The 17,438-nt window shown below is 34.0% G+C and overlaps 1 protein-coding gene across 1 annotated transcript; it reads right to left on the bottom strand.

Annotated features, from left to right (window-relative positions):
- Nucleotides 1-243: 243 nt before the first annotated feature.
- On the bottom strand, nucleotides 244-14,691 carry LOC118050516 (organellar oligopeptidase A, chloroplastic/mitochondrial). The gene is made up of 17 exons (XM_035060885.2): nucleotides 14,453-14,691; nucleotides 14,116-14,283; nucleotides 13,746-13,869; nucleotides 12,937-13,013; nucleotides 10,870-11,013; nucleotides 10,557-10,787; nucleotides 10,394-10,484; nucleotides 6,739-6,860; nucleotides 5,829-5,936; nucleotides 5,486-5,731; nucleotides 4,967-5,112; nucleotides 4,400-4,517; nucleotides 3,159-3,318; nucleotides 3,033-3,064; nucleotides 2,602-2,667; nucleotides 1,797-1,868; nucleotides 244-602 (listed from the first exon to the last, which is right to left on the bottom strand). Exons 1-17 carry the CDS (start codon nucleotides 14,567-14,569, stop codon nucleotides 513-515), a joined length of 2,112 nt encoding a protein of 703 aa, XP_034916776.1. The 5' UTR covers nucleotides 14,570-14,691; the 3' UTR covers nucleotides 244-512.
- Nucleotides 14,692-17,438: the final 2,747 nt, after the last annotated feature.

The raw sequence follows: 17,438 nt of genomic DNA, 5'->3' as shown, positions 1-17,438 counted from the left end.
ATCAATCACAAAACCCTAGATCAAAAGAACGGAGACCAACAACAGGAGACAAAAACAGATCACAGAGACCGATCAAAGATTACTTCGAGACAATTTATTTATTACGATGGTTTGAATGGCTAAAATTTAGTTATTTCAAGGCCAGATTGCGATCTATCCTTGTTATATAGAAGCTGCTAGGCTCTGTTCAATAAGCAAAAGCCATTACATGAAAAGAAAATGGCAAAGGAAAGCAGCCAAAAATAAACGTTACAAAGAACAACCTAAGAGGAGTTCGGATGGAGAATTATTATTGTTGCTTGAATCAAATCATTTTCCATGTTAAAAGGGGATAATAGTCTATTAGACGAAATAAACGGGGCTTGGACACTGATTATAGAAATATTCCTCAGTCCTCAGGAACTAGAAATAGTTTTATCACTCGATTAAAAGAAAGAAAAGCAATGTATCAGTGATAATTCAAAGGTGGCCCTCCTAAACGAGCATCATGGCTGCCAACTAATATGAAAATGCTACAATGCTGAAGCTGTCGCTGATAACAAGCCATTGTGCCTGAGCAGTGCCTCTGGAGAAGGTTCACGCCCTCGGAACTCCACAAAAACCTGGACACAAATCAAAACAAGGAATGTCAGATTCAAAAAGCTAGGAAAATTAAGTTTCTGAAGCCAATAATGATGCATAATAAATGTAAGGAAAAATAATAATCTATATATACACCAAGAAAAATGGAGATCTCAGAGCAAACCACCACATAGGATTCAACTATGATCTCTTCAGCTTGATGCATGGCTTTACAATTCAATGATGTCAAACTAAAAAAAGTCCAAAGTTGTTCCTCTATCAAATTTAGGTTATTATTATTATCAAGGGTTTTAACAGCTCTCTTAAAGTTTGATTCTAGATTTTAAAGAAAAACAATTGCAGGTGATTTAAAGCAACATAAATGGTTTCATCTAAATATTTTTCTATGATTTACAAGGAAACCAGGTGAAATTGACAATTTAGAAAGTAAAAAGTTACTGAATTAAAAAACAAAAAAAAAAAACAGCAGAACTATGGCTACCTGAAGCAACTTGAAAGTTCTTTTAGTGGTTATAGATTTTTTTTTTCCAGTTGTTATTTTGGACTCTAGATTCCTGTTGTCCATGAGAAATTGGCCAGCACACCGACATGAATCCATATACAAGCTAGAGTACATCACAAAGAGCAGAGGCTTCACCCAAATACATTTAATCGTGATGCAATTTATTCTAGGCATCTTCATAGTTTTTGGTCTCCTTTTGTTCCTACGCTAATCCTATGTCTTTAAACAAGTATTCTCATTGTTATTTATTTCCTTTTCTATTGAAGCATTAATTGTTAGTATTAGTTTCCTAAGTGACTATCTTGGCTATATGTTCTCTTCATTTTAAGCTTTCCAAGGGAACTTTGCATTAAAAAGAAAACTTGCCATTGAAACTCTTTTATGTTGAATTTGGTGTCAGGGGCAAGAATCATACATTTAATCACTTGCTGGAGTTATTAGCTTTTAAAATTTTTGGGTACTGATTGGAGTTATAGTAATATGCTTTTTTTATGCACAAATCAGGCCAAAAAACTGGATTTTTATTTAAACAAAGATAAATAGTTAAACTGGATAAACTAGCACAAATATAGGCCAAAAATTGAAGTTGTATCTAAGGAAAAGGAAATAAGAAGAGAGCAAAACCATACAAAGTTCTCTAATTGACATCTTGTGAAGAGAGGGGGCAGGCACAAGTAAATGAAACGTAGCAATAAATATAGTTTTTACTGACCGATAGTGGTTCTTTTCCACCTCCAAGAGCAAGAATGGTTTCCCGGAACTTGTGCCCTGTTTCTTTAACAGCCTGTAGCATCAAAGAGTTCCATTATTCCAGGCTATACTTGCATTGTATGCAAATGAAAGAAAAAAATAAGACTCAAGGAGATACAATTTTTCATGACAGTCAGTTTTGTAAATAAATTGTTCATGTCAGCATTAGGTTCCTGCTGAATTCTAGATATCAAGTGGAACAAGATAAACAATTTCAAACTTAAAGAGGTCAGGGATCCTATTAAATTAGATAGTTGAGTCTAGGTTTCATTCAAAAGACTTAAGCTTTGAGGTGGGCGGCCCATTCTCAATCTTTTATATAGTTTTATATTCTTGTGATTATTTGATGTGGGATAGGTTTGTAACAGATACCACCTCAAATTCTACACCGAATTCCAGTGTCAACCATTTTATCAAGATCTCCAAGACAAAACTCATAGATATTTATCACAAGGATCAATTATGATTTTGAGGTACGATTCATAATTAACCCCTAAATCAATGAGATTAAATAGAGATATTTAGCTTGTTAGCTTGGTGAGCTCCAGGCAGGACTCGTCACGGAAGGTTCAAACACTCCAATTAATCTCTTGATAAAGATTACACCACACCATGAGAAAGCACAAATAAATAATCAACAAGGTGAAACATGAAAAGACTGTAAGAATTCTATTATAATCAATGCACATAAATGAAAGACAAGAAATTGAAAGTAAATGATCAGTGGCAAGACTGCAAAGGTCGGTTGGACAGCCATTTATGCATACCTTGTCGTTATCCAATCCAGCATCCTCAAAGGCTGAGAAAGCATCTGCAGATAATACCTCAGCCCACTGCAAAAAAGACTTGACTTTAAATATCATGCCAAAGGGTGACAAAATGAGGGGAAAAAAAAAAACAAAAAAACAAAATATACATTGCAGTCAAACTTCCTCATTCTTTTAATGTCAGAAACATGAAAAGAAACACAGAGAGTTGTGCGCTCAAGCCAGAACATGTTTGAACCTTTAGAAGGTTAACATTCAAGTCACATATGGAAAGCCTACAAAAGGACCATATAAAAGCTGGGGAAGAAAGCTTTAAAGATATTCAATTTTTTCAACCAACAATGACTTGGACAAGTATTAGCATAGCTAACATTGCAACATCCTTTCCAATGTAAACTGTAGTCACTGTGTGTGTGTATTTCAACACGTACCTTGTAGCTGTAGTATCCAGCTGCATAACCACCTAGTATTCACAAAAAGTAAAAATCAATGCACTATAAAAAGGTATGAAGCAAAGTTAAAACTGAGATTCATATAAACATTATAGTCAAGCAAACCTGCAAAAATATGACTGAAACTGCAGAGGAATCTATCTTCTGGCAAAGGAGGGATCACTTGTGTCCTTTTAGAAACCCTCCGGTCAACTTCATAGATAGACTCCGACGCACCTGGTATATACTTCGTGTGTAACTCCAAATCTAAACTTGCAAATCTTAGCTGAAATATAAATGGAGTGAGTGAATATGCATTCACAAAAATTAAACTATTTGAAATACAGCATGTGTCCAAACATAATATCTTCACTCATGAAAAAGTGGGAAATTAGCAACCACATATAATGTGATGGGAGCTATTTCCATGATCCTATCTTCTAAACCTACCAAAAAAAAAAAAATGTTAAATGGTTCCACATGACATTTTTTAATTGTAATGGACACCCTCTCACTCTTGAAGTCTGGATATCAAGCTCTTTCCTCTGCCAAAAAAAAAAAATAGAAAATAGAAAAGTCCATGGTGTTTCTCCCTTACTGTGTCCAGCAGTAAATCCTAAAGTCAAGTTTTATGATAGATACAATGGCACCAAGGAGAGAAACATAAAGAAAGCCAGTTGAAATATCCCAATCTTTTCTTTTCTTTTTTCAAATTTTAAAAAGAAACTCAATAATGGCATGCTCAAGATTTGAAGACCAAATGACTAACTTCCATAGTGTTTTTCTCAAGCTTCTCTTAGTTTTTGTAGAAAGATGATACAGATGTGGTGATTTTGTGCTCAGGAAAAGTTTGAGCCTGCAAGTTCTCAATTTGCAGTTTCAAAGCCATTAGAATCCCTGCAACTGAGAATTGTGATAATTACAAGAGGAAAGACAACGTGATTTGCCCTCATGCCTTGATGAAACCGATGAACATTAAGTAGATCACCACAGTGGAGGTGAGGAATTTGGCTTTTTATAGAATTTGAAAGGTGCCGGGAGAGGAAAAGAAGTTGCTTAAAATATATATAAAAAAGGCATGTGGATCCCACTTGTTTTGCCATGGATTTAGAATACAAGGTGTAAAAATAAATCCTCCTTAATGTGGTAAACATGATAATGGTATAATGGTAAAAGAAATGAGTATCGCTACTATCCTTACACTGGGAAAAGAAAATGAAACCTAATATAGAAAGAAAGATCTAGTAAGAAATACACTATCCACAGAATGCTAATGAGAAAACAAAATAAAATAGCACATACAATAACATAAAGCCAAAAAAGTACATAAGGAAAACAATGGGAAAGCACCGTTATGAACTAATTACCTGACGAAGACTAAGGGAGCCTGCTCGGAAAGTCCTTGCAGCAAGAAGCTTCAAATACACTTCTTCTGGAAGACTTTCCCCAGTTTCATAGTGCTTTGCAATGCCCATCAAAGTTTCCCTGAAACAACACATGTAAATACATTCACGTCGCATAAATTTGTAATTGATACTATCTAAATACATGATGTCCTTCAAGAATATTCATATACATCCAAATTTCCATGGTAGAACAATAATGAATTTATAGATGAAAGTTACATCATAAAAGTTGTCAATGGAAACCACAATTCCAATGTCTTGCTATGTAAGTGAGGAGAAAGAAGCTATAAGAAACAAACCAGTTTACTGTAGCCAGAGCCTTTATCCATAAGAAAGAATGCAATAAAACAGGAAGCTTAGGCGTTTGTGGTACTGAGCCATGCCCAAAATTATTAAAAGTCGTATTCATAATCAAGAACCTTATACTCACAGAAATTAATCCTTTTTCTTTCCTCAGAGCTGTTTGAAAGAATTTTACAGCTGAATGTTATGGAAGATCGATCTCCACTGAGGTTCACATTACATTACCTGCGATAACACCAATTTTCCATGAACTGGGAGGGTAATTCAACAGCATCCCACTCTATACCCCGGATGCCAGCGACAAGACCCTCATCCTGCTTGGTTAGCATATGCTGGAGGGCATGACCAAATTCATGGAATACAGTCTCAACCTGCAAGAAGTGTCATTGATCATTATAACTAGGTTACAATGCATAAAACCACACCACTCACTGCAATATCCATTCCCATTAGTAAATTGCCCGGTATGACTTTCTTTCTAAAACAATACCTAACCTTCCTTTTCAAAGACACATAACTTCATAACAATCAAGCAAATCAATGCCAAGGATATATCATTCTTCATTCCATGAAAGGCAGGTATGTAATGGCTACACATGTTTGGTTCTTCATTTATGTAAAAAAAAAAATTTAATGTTTTGTTGCATCCCTGTACCAATATTTTGAGTTATTGTGTTGGAAACTTATGTATGTTTCTGGAGAGAACACTTGAGTCCCTGATCTAAAAATCAAAAGTTAACTTACCTCCCGAAATGTCATCAGGCTTGGTTTGGTCCCAACAGGCGGTGTTTGATTGCACACCATGTGGGCAATAGGCAACCTTGGAGCCGTACCATTGCGTGACAAAACACGACTTCGAGAAACTACCTCATCCATCCATGCACCACCCTGTTTCTCAGATGGACGTGAATATGGATCAAAGTAGAAGTATGCAATTGGATTGCCCAAGGAATCTTTGACATGGTAGAATTTAACATCATTATTCCAAACCTATTAAACAACAAATAATTATTGACAGAGAATAAAATAAATAAGCTCCACCATAAACAGAAAAGCAGAGTAAAATTAAGTGAATGATATATATTACTGGAGCAAGACCATCAGCTGGTTCAATATCAATTCCAAAAAGCATCTTTGCAAGATTGAAAAGGCCATCCATAACCTTTGGCAATGAGAAAAATGGACGTAGTTCTTCCTGCAGAATATAAACCAAGTGACACAAGCATCTTCAGACAAAGAAATAAATCTTACAGAAAGTAGGCAAGTAGATGAACCAAACAATAGAAGGTGAGAAATTAGAACAATGAAAATAATAATCTGGAACACTAATCACATACATGCTGTTGCACTTGCCATCATAGAGTAAAGGGCTGTTGTAGGCACTACATCATGGTAGAGCCCATATTGTCCACAATGCAACAGGTTATAAGTAATGTAGCTGTGGTCTAAAAGTCTGTTGAATGGCATTGTGCAACAGCAATGGATGAAATTTAAAACTAGGTGCACAATATTAACACTCGCACATCCATTCTTCAGTACCCAAACATTCAATGAAGTGAAAGGAAAAAATTAGTTTAAAGACAGAAGGAATGTATTTCACAGTAAAAAAAAAAAGAAGGAAAGAATTATCTCTACATAGGGTTTCTTATCTATTATAGCAGTCTCTTCTTTCTTGGACAATAAGAATTAAATCAGTTCCTTGCGCACCTTTAACCATTGATTAAGTGCATAAAAATCAGCATATATAAAAACTAATTAACCTTTTGAATAACAATAATGTACTAAACTCATTCAACCTTTGATATGTACCTTTAATAAACTGTTATTGGAGGAACATATAAATTTTTCAGAGCCAGGTGAACTTGAGAGAAAATGCTTACAGAAAGAACATAAATCAAAGTTTGACATACCAAGCCTGTGACATGCTCAAATCAAAACCACACTAAATTATAAAAAGACTGAGAGTTCAGATGCCGAGAGAGAGAGGGCTAACTGACCTCGTTGATATCATATTTTGACTCACGAAGCCTCTCAGCCCAGAAGCTGGTATCCCAGTGAGTCAAATCATTTGCTTCCATAGCACCTTGATTTTTGGAGAAAATTTTAAGATCTTCCATATCTACAAAGATAACAGAAATGATCTAGTTGTGAGAGTTTGAAGCAGACAAAGAAACAATCAGAACAATTTTAAGTCTTACATGTCTACAAAGATCGAGGAAATAATCTAGTTGTGAGAGTCTAAAGAAGACATCTACACAATCAGAACTGATTTATTGTGAGGTGATGTTTGAAGATAGAGGTATTTCTGTAATATCAAGTAAACTGAGGTCTTGATGCAGTGCAGGCATTCAGTGGCTGTCAAAAATTGTCCTAGGGAAGCACCCATTGAAATAACCACTAATACAACTCTCCCACAAAATCAAGAACCTAGCACACCTGAAAATCTTCAATTAGCCCAATTACCAGTGCAAAGAAGAGGGCAAGATTGAACCACAACAAATAGCAAGTGATATTACTAAAAGAGTTAAGGTTCAAGTTCCAGATTTTGAACAAGATGTAGATCCTACACTTGATGGAAGCCTTACCTAAATCAAGATGCGTGTACAACTGAAAATCTTCAAGCAGCCCAATTACCCATGCAAACAGAGGGTAAGTTTGCAGTGCCAAATATAGCAAGGGATGATACTAAAAGAGTTAGAGGTTGAAGTTCCAGATTTTCATTAATTCAATTCACTCCATTGAAAAATTCTCTTTCACTGAACCAATATGGAAGATGACCAGAGTGAGTTTGGGAAGATGAAGCTTGATGGATTAGCTAAGATGTCGTGGTATGGTCTCAAACATAACTTATTTAGATTGGAACAAGCAATGTTGAGTATTTGACATGAGATGAAACCCATACTGAAATAAAAGTTCTTACCATCCAATTATCTTCAGAGTTGCATGAGAAAGCCTACACTATACAGGTATGTTAAAAGCTAGATATGTTTCAGATTTTGATGAATTGAAAACTGGAAGCCAAGTTGAGGAAATTTCAAATAAAAGAGCAACAAGAAGCAAGAGTTTGAGAGGCAGGAGAGTTAGCACAACTCATAGAGATGCCTATGCAAAGAAGGCATCATGAAGGTCCTAAAAAGCAAGTGAAGAACAAGACAAGCAACCAGAAGGTCCTAAAAAGCAAGTACAAAGAATTGAAAGGGAAGCTGAGAGTTCAAAAGAGCAAAGTTAGCAACCAGAATCTTCAAATTGGCATATATAGCAGACAAAACGGTTAACTTTTGATGACAAGAACATTCCCAGTTTCTTCCCAAAGAAAAGGTTAAACAAGAAAACAAGGGATTCCAGGTTGAGAATGTCAATGAAAGAAAAAGATAACAGAAACTGGCCTCTAATCAAGTTAATAAAGAGCTAAGTTCTACACTTGGTGAAGCTGAACTAAAAAAGGAACAAGCCCAAGTTTGAGGATGGTGAGGTAAAAGTTTTACTAGCAGAGCAATGGAATTCATTAATGCTTATTTTGATGATGCAATTGAGAGCAACCATGCCACCTAAAAAGGACATCTTGGTGTCTATTTCAAGGATGTTGTGTTGAGGCAAAGATGCCACCAGAAAATCAAAATTTCCAGTTTTCTGCTTTGGCAATTCAAAACTCGAGGTCAAGGTTTCCTCAACTCATGGAGAATGATGCAAAAAAAAAACCAAAACTCATGTATTTTAATGTGATTTTGAATATTTGTTACTAGTTTTGAAAATATTTTAGTTTCTTGTTTAGGTAATTATTATTCTGAATAGTAATGGTATTTTCTCCCATCCTTTGGCTAATTTAAAGGTCGATCCTCTATCCCCTCAAAGTGATCAAACCCATTTCCTTGTTCTCCCATTTTTTTTTTTTTTTTCAAGTTTCCCAGACTTCCCTAAGCTAAGACCATAGGGTTTTATAGTTGCTATCAAAGCAAATTTCCTGTGGATGCCATTAACCCATAAACAAAAACAAAATCTAGGAATTGCAATCCTAGGTGATGTCATTAGAAAGCTCAAAAGAGTCTCAAATAAAATCTGAAGTGCAAGCTGAACTTGGAAAAAGGTTAAAGAATTGAACACATTAGGAAGGCCCACTCTGCTTCTGTTACTAATCATCGAGCAGATCTAGATGCATGCAAGAGGTTATCAGGAAGAGCATGAATCTGGTCCACAACGGATGAAAGTAGAGTTCCCTTGATGGAAGGAGGTGATCCCACATGCTGGATTTCTAGAGCTGAAAAGTATTTTCATTATCACCACACACACTGGTTTCCAAAGTAGAGGTAGCTGCTACAAATTAGCAGCTAGGACATTGATGGTATTCAGTGGTATGATTGGTTCCATGGAATGCCTAAATGGAATGAGATTGTTGCAGGTCTTCTTGTTTAAGCCATCAGAGTATGAGAACATTGATGGAGAGCTCGCTAAGACCCACCAGACTACTACTGTCACGGAATATTAGAGTCAATTTGAGATGTCAGAATCGAGCTTAGGGTTGGATTGAAAGACAGTTGGTTGGCACATTTATATCAGGCCTCCTCCCTGACATCTATTGTGATGTCAAGACTCGTTGTCCAAGAATGACTACCACAATTTCTTTTGCTAGATCAAAGAAAAAACAAGGCTTCGTGAAGAACATTGGTGCACAAACAAAGTTGTTGGTAAACAAGCTATCAGCAACACTAGCTTGCCACATGCACCTATCAGCTGTCCTTCTACCAAACATCTTACACATTAGGAACTTAAAGAGTGGAAAGTAAAAGGTTTGTGTTGGAATTGTGATGAAAGTGGTATAAAGGACATTGTTGTAGGCAGGGCAGCTGGGCAGGCTCTTGATGATTTCCCCAATGGAAGAAGCAGAAGACATTGAGGGTGAATGTGCAGTAACTGATCAGGAATATTGTGATTCCATATCAAATTAGATTTATATTTTAATTAATAATTGGCTTTTCACTTATAATTTAGGAGTTAATTTTGGTAGTCCATTAAGCACAAGGATTTGCCTATTTAAAGTTTAATTTTCCTTTTAAACCTGGAATTTGGTATGGTGACAGATTAAGACTACTATGGATATGTAACCCCTATAGGGCTTTTCCAGGCAAGCAATGAAAAAAACTGAAGCCTTTGACTAATTTGGAGATTGATCCCCTAGAAGTGATCAAACCCTTTTTCATGTTCTCCCATCATTTTGTCAATTTTCCCTAACTTTCCTAAGATAAAAAGGTTTTATCAAGATACAGTTCACAGCCCCAAACAAAACCTATCAGCATCATATTTTCTTTCCAACTAAGTGAAAATTTGCTGAAAGGCAGCATTATGAAAGGAAAATTTTGAGATGTTTAAGAAGGCAGGGTGTGCTAGAATATGCACTTTTTTAAGAATATAATAACCTTGTAGTTTAACCAACCACAGATATCACAAACAGACAACAGCATACCAAACCAATGTGCTGACATTTTAGTTAATGCAGATTTTTCATATAAAAAAGCTGGCTAAGAAAATATAAACATAAGTTTTCAAGAGAAACAGTCGTTAATAACCAAAACTCTTGACAAGCAAAGTTTCACTTAAACTTCAAAAGTATTGCAAAACAGTTATGCCACTATATTTCTAAGAAATATACTATGTTACCTTGAACAGCAGCATCCCAGGAAGCTATGCGCAGCTCTTCTAATAGCTCTTCTGCTTTCTCAACAGTAGCCATTTTGGTTGCCATGCTTACCTGTAATCAATAACTGAATAAGCATATAAAGGTAGCTTTTCCTTTGAGCTTTAGCACAATAATGAATCATACCTCAGCATAGTTGTTGTAATTAAGAAGCTTTGCCTTTTCCAGCCTAAGCTTCAATATTTCATCAATAATTGCTGTATTATTCAGATCACCACTCGAAGCTCGAGTTACATGAGCACGGTATATTTCTTCACGTAAACCACGGTTTTTGGCATGTTGCATGACAGACATAAAAATTGGGGTATCCAATGTAATTATCCACGGCCCATTCTCAGCAGTTGCGTCTGCATGACCCTGATATGATAATATATAATAGAAAACAGTTGATTAGACTTGATGAATTAAACCAACTTGCCTAGATAATGACATGTAGTACCTTAGATACTGCAGTCTGCGCAGCCAAACCAAGTGATGTAGCTGGCAATCCTTCAATATGTTTCTTATCTGTTATGAGTTTTTCAAACTTCTTTGTGGCATCCAGTACGTTTTCCCCAAATTTTTGTGATAATCTTTTCAGTTCCTGCAATGAGCAAAGCAAAACTAAGACTTACTCCTAATGATAATTATTTGATAAAAGACTAAAACGCGTGAGGTGTTTACTGTTGAGCCGGCACTGTTCACACACAAAACACTGTGGATGGCACTATGCATTTTTCAATAATTCATTTTGGTCCTTGAATTTTTATTTGTGTGACTTGATCCTAATTGAAGGCCAATTGCGTATGAATTCTTAGTCAAGCATGAAATTGAAAGAAGATGGACCAAAATGAAAAGGATGTCAAACATGGATGTCGTGCTAGAGATTACATGAAAAATACACTTAGGTTCTTGATCTTTAAAAGTAATGCAATGTATACAATTTAGGTCTCCTTAAATTTTAAAAAATCAATTTTGGTACACAAGTTCATTTATGTTATTTTTCAGTCCTTGGTTAGAGACTGGAGAGAGATTGGTTGCTGATTTCTGACGATGTGCGAGAAAGTCTCTGTTCACTCCATATCCGACCACCAAAATAGGTTTTCTTGGTGTCCACAAGTTCCATGAGATAAGAGGGGCTTCATGGTGATTGTTTAGAGCCTCGATGTTGCATAAAAAAACAGATATGAGATGAGAAACCCAAAACTAAACTGGTTTGATTTCGGGTTTTTGGATCTTTTTGAGGTATTTAGAATTGAAGGAATGGTTTGTGAATGTTATAAGGGTGTGGGTGATGTGTTTTAGGGTTGAAATAGCTTGAAATTTAGGTTTTTTAGCCAAAAGACTAGCTGCCCAATTTTCCAGGAATTTGGGCTTGCAGCTTGATAATTGGGTTTTTTGGCCAAAAAACCAATTGTCTGATTCTTCAGCCACCACTGTGGTGGCTGGAATCTAGGCTTGCAGATGATACATCGTCTGCCTTGGTGGGCAACATGTTACCTGCTTTTTTTTTTCAAAAACATAAGTCGTCCACCCCTATAGAAAATTAAAAAATATATAAATAAGCTAGGCATGAGCATGTTGGGTCAAAGCCCTGTGAGTCTAAGCTTTTTTTTTCCCTTTTCATATTTTTTTTAGCTTGAATATAAATTTAAAAATATTGAACCCGATTAAATTCATAATGCAAATCACAGGTTTGACTAGTTAAACCACAACAACCGGGCTATTTTTTTTTTCTGACCTTGCTTTTTTTTTAATGATATATTTTTTAGATATATATTTTTTAAAATTTATGTTTCAATTAATATCCCTCATCTGTAAATTTTTTTTGCTTATTTAACCTTTTTTGGATAGAGAATGTTTTTTGATGACGTTATGCATTTTTAATTTTTGAAAAGATTATTCTAATTCATCTATAATATTTTTTTTATGTTTTGTATATAAGAACTTTATTTTTTTAAATAAAAAAATGTTTATTTTCAAATAATATTTCTAATATGTGCAACCTTGCATAATATTTTTTATATTTTTATTTTATTTAATCAATTTTATATGTTTGTCTATTTTTAATATCATTTGATTGAATAAAAAAATTAATTTTAATAAATTAATTCAGTAAGTACAACTGGGTAAATATTTCGTCTTCCAAGATTAAATATCTTTATCTATACCAGTCTTTTGATTTTTCTAGTTTTATTTTTAGTTATCATTAATATCTTTTTTTCCGTTTATTAACACAAATAGTTCTCGATTTATTTGATTACATGTATGCATGAGCTTTTCAGTTTATGTTAAGAATTTGTTTATACACAAAAATGCATCAAAAAAGCCTGCATGTACAATTTTTTTGTAAGAGAAAAAAACATATGGCCCACCAGGGAATGCGAGTCAAATGGCTAGTCATTTAACTAAAGAATGTGTTATTGGCAGCACATGCAAATAACCAAGCATCCTTCTCAAATAAATAACTAGAATGAGAAGGCAAAGAAGACTTTCTTTCAAATGAAAAATTGTAATATAAAAGCACCTGTTCAATTTTGTTAAACTGCTCTCTTTTATCATCATCAAGAGCAACACCATTAAGAACCGCTTCCTTTATTTGGGCTGTATTCACAAAAATACAGAAGCCATCAGGCATGTAAGAAAGCTTCGGTGTAGTTTTAAATGATTATGTCAAACCAATTAAATAGGAAGCAAGAACACTGCAAATGATATAGCATTTATCTGGTAAGCAATACCACAAGTGCAAGACAGAGTTAACTAGTTGATAAATAGTAATCTGAATTTTGTTGAAAAGTACATCTAGTAATTGATGGAGTTCAATGAAGCCAACATGTGAACACAAGTTCATGAAATAGGCAACCGTTAAAAGCACTCTCCACGTCCATTCAAATCACAACTGAGCAATATCAGTGGAGATAAAAACAATTAACATGATGTATCATTTTATTTTCTTCCTCCTTCCATGTTTCAAATCCATGCAATCATTCTCAGAAATCTGCATAATCCTAGTACAGTTATTCAGTTTACAGGTACATGCTGCCACAAAATTGCATCTTGTGGCCTTAGAGGTATAGAACATCTCTATTTGTTGATATCAACAGCTAACGCATGCTCATTTCTTTTGTTCTCTGATTGTCATACCCCCAAAGACCAAGATAATCAAATAATTAAAGCTACATCATATAAATTCAGCAAACCTGTGAAACTGCTAGACTAAAGTCTCAAACTGACAAAATCCAGACAGCTAGAACAAAATACATAGAATTAGGTGGATGAAAAATGGAAGAGCAAATAATACTATTTCAGAAGATAAAAGAAGTTTCAGATACTTACATTCCACTATACGTTTCTGAGCATCACTTAGCGATGTCCATTGAGGAGATTCTTGGATGGCCTTAAATGCATCATATATCGGTTTACTTTGTCCCAACCTAAGCTCAAACTTAACTTTTTCGGGCTGTGGACAAAAGCTCAAAGCTGTGAGCACAAGAAGGGCAATACAGTGCACAAATTCATAAGACGGGCAATCAACAAATTAAAGCAGACAATAGTCTGATATCAAACTAACAAGAAAATTCATTTTTGTTTAGTTATTACAACACCCATTTTCCAAGTCAAGTCCCAACATAGATTAGCAGTCATGGACATAAGCACACAAACATGTGCGTACAAGTGCATAGATTATGAGAAATAAACAATTTACCTGAACTTCTTCAATTGCAGAACGGAGTTCAGGTGAGTCTTTAACAGCCTTAAGATGATTGATCATACCCCAAACAATAGCCAACTGATCTGTTATCTTCTCCAATGGCTCCACCAATTTTGGCCATGATGGCTCCACTGTTCTCTCCAATTCCTCCAAATCACTCTCCTACAAAGACACGGTAAAAAAACAACCATCACAGACCAAAAAGGACCAAACTTTGATCAACCCATGAACTGAAACTAATAAAGATTTCACGAAATATATAACGCAAAACAAAACCCAGAAATCAAAACGTGAAAAAAAAAAAAAAAAACAACAACAACATACAACATACAAGGTTCTTTAGGAGAGCACGAATCCCAGGTCGAACATGTTTATGTTCAACAACATCAAAAGGAGGAAATTCAAAGTCTTGCAATAAAGGATTGGATTCATCAACGACAGTAGCCATTGAAATTGTAGGAGGAGGAGAGACTGAAGAAGAAGAGTAGCAAGTAGAGATAGAGAGAGGGGTTCGCGTTGATTTGTGAAGGATTTGGAGACCCAAGGAGAAAGAACAAAAACAAAGAGGTCAAGGACGAGATTTGAGAAATTGTTTGGGGGCAAAATGGGAAGAAGGGATGTTTTTATGCGTTTAAGTCTTCCCGGATTAGGGCATGTTTCTTTCCCAGAAAGTAATTTTCGAGAAATTATTTTCCAAACTTTCATATATTTATTTGTTATTAGAAAAGTTAGTCAATGAAAAATATTTTCCGGTCAACGAAAAACATTTTCTAATTAACGAAAAACACTTTTCAATCAATTTCAGTCAAAGAAAAATTTGGTCTGGTTTTCAGGAAAGTATTTTCCCTTTAGCTATGTTTGTTATCCGGAAAGTGGTTTTCAAAAAATCATTTTCCAAACTTTCTTGTGTTTATTTGTCATTAGAAAAGTTGGTCGATGGAAAATAGGGGTGAGCAAAAAAATCGAAAAACCGAGAAAACCAGAACAAAAATAACCGAAAAAACCGAACCGAGAAAAAAAACCGATTAAACCGATTAGAATTTTTTTAAAAATATTCGGTTCGGTTTGGTTCGGTTTAATAAACCTAAAACCGAGAAAACCGAACCAGTTCAGTTAAAAAAAAAAACTATAAAAACCCTTTCTAAATTTTTAACCCTAGCATTCCCCTCCTTCTGCATCTAGTAGCCGCCCCCCTCCCAAAAAGCCCTTACAAGCCAGATGTAGACTTTGGCCAAATCTCAATCTCAATCTCTCATACTCTCAGCTGATAAAAAATGAATTCTTCATCACTTTGACCAGATCTAAACTTCTAGTGTAAGGCAGCTGTTAGATGATGAATGCCCTGAAGACTTTATCAAGGGCCTTATTCTTTCTGCTTGTTCTTTGCTTTCAGTAAAAGGAATGTGAGAAGAAGTGGCTCTTAGTCCTCCCCTGATTCTTGGCCCTTGTTCCTTTTTATTTCATTATTCTAATTCTTTGTTTCTTTGTTTATGATTTTCAGAAATTGACTTTGTGAGTTTGCTCACTCAGTTCTTGGAACATCTTGTGAGTAAGGGAAGCCAAGATGTACATGTTCACAATGTTCTTGGTAAAATATCATTGGTAGCAATAACAACCCAGAACACTTCCTCAAGATTTTTGTATGGAACACGAAAGAGATAGTCTACTATAGGTTTTTCAAGTTTTTTTGTTAAAAATCAGAACCAGACCGGACCGAAACCAATCGGTTTAAACCGGTTCCGGTTCAAATTTTCCAGTTTTTCAAAATTTTATTTTGGTTACTTTTTTAGATAAAAACCGAACCGAACCGAAAATGATCACCCCTAATGGAAAACACTTTCTAGTAAAAGAAAAATTTGACTTGGTTTTTAGAAAAGCGTTTTCCTGAAAAATTTGGAGGCAAAACACTTTCCAGAAGTTGTGAAAAATTTAGAAATGTTATTATTTGCTGATTATATCAAATTTGATCATCGAACTTTTGATTGCTATATATATTTTATTTTGAATATTTATTTTTCAATTTCATCTCTTAAAATTTTATTTTTATATTAACTCTAGTTCTTATTTTTATAATTGTTATTTACTTTTTCCTTATTATTTTTTTATTGAAATTTTTTATCTATCAAATTTGGTCCTCATTTTTTTTATTATTACTTATTTTATTTGAAATAATTTATGAAATGTTGATTATTATTATTTTAATTTCTTCATCTTTCATTTTTTTTTTAATTTTTTAGATTTGATCTCTATTATTTTGATTATTATTTATTTTATTTGAGATAATTTATGAAATTATATTTTTTTTTCAATTTCATTATCATTCAACTTTTTAATTTGTAAGATTTATTCCTCATTATTTTAATAAACTTGAGAAAAATAAAATATTAATAAGTTATTTTTCAGCTCATTTTCCATGACATAACCAAACACTATAAAATATTTTCCAACTTATTTTCCATTACACTACCAGACATCGAAAAATACTTTCTCGAAATTCACTTTTCTCATAAATTCACTTTTAAAAAAAAAATTACTTTCCAGCAAACAAACGGGACCTAGGATTGGGTGGATTGAGCGGGAGAGGGAGGTAAAGGAAGCCATGATGACTAGGAAAAGATTGATGTTGATTTGCTTACAAAGAAAGCTCCAATTCCATAATAGTATATAGGCTTTTCTACATGTTATACTTCGTAATTTTTTTAAAAAAAAAATCCGTTGCATTCACACATTTACTTTCATTTTGTAAATGTCAAATTGTAAAAAATCCTCCAAAAATCTAGAAAAATAAATATTCCTTGAATAATTTATTTTTTTGGATTTCTACCGTTGATTAATATGATTTTTTTCAAGTATTTCTTTTATTAGGTTTTTACTAGTGAGATTGTTTATACTACATTATAGGCATTCATAAAAAAATATCAATAAACAACAATGAAAAAGCAACAACTCCTAAGAAAAATGACCCATTCATTATTGCGGGCAAATTCAAAATAATATAAATTGTTATAGGAGTGGCAATTAAAAGTTAGATTTGTGAATATCATGGCAAACTTAAAACAATTTTGGGTATAACAACTATATCAGACTCGCGATACTCTTAATTTTACCCTTCAAATTAAAAAAAGTATTTTTTTTCAATTGTAATAATATCTTTTTTCATATTTATTAATAATTATAATATTAATAATGATGAATTTAATAATATTTATAATACTAATATTAAATATACATAACTCAAGTTTACTTAGATCTAGAAACCAAGCAACACCTTATTACTATTTTTTTTAAATAGTAATAATATTTTTTTTCAAATTTAT

The sequence above is a fragment of the Populus alba genome, chromosome 7 (assembly GCF_005239225.2).
Source record: "Populus alba chromosome 7, ASM523922v2, whole genome shotgun sequence".
Lineage (NCBI taxonomy): Eukaryota > Viridiplantae > Streptophyta > Magnoliopsida > Malpighiales > Salicaceae > Populus > Populus alba.
Note: the sequence above shows the minus strand (reverse complement) of the source record. Positions and strands in the feature narration are given on the sequence as shown.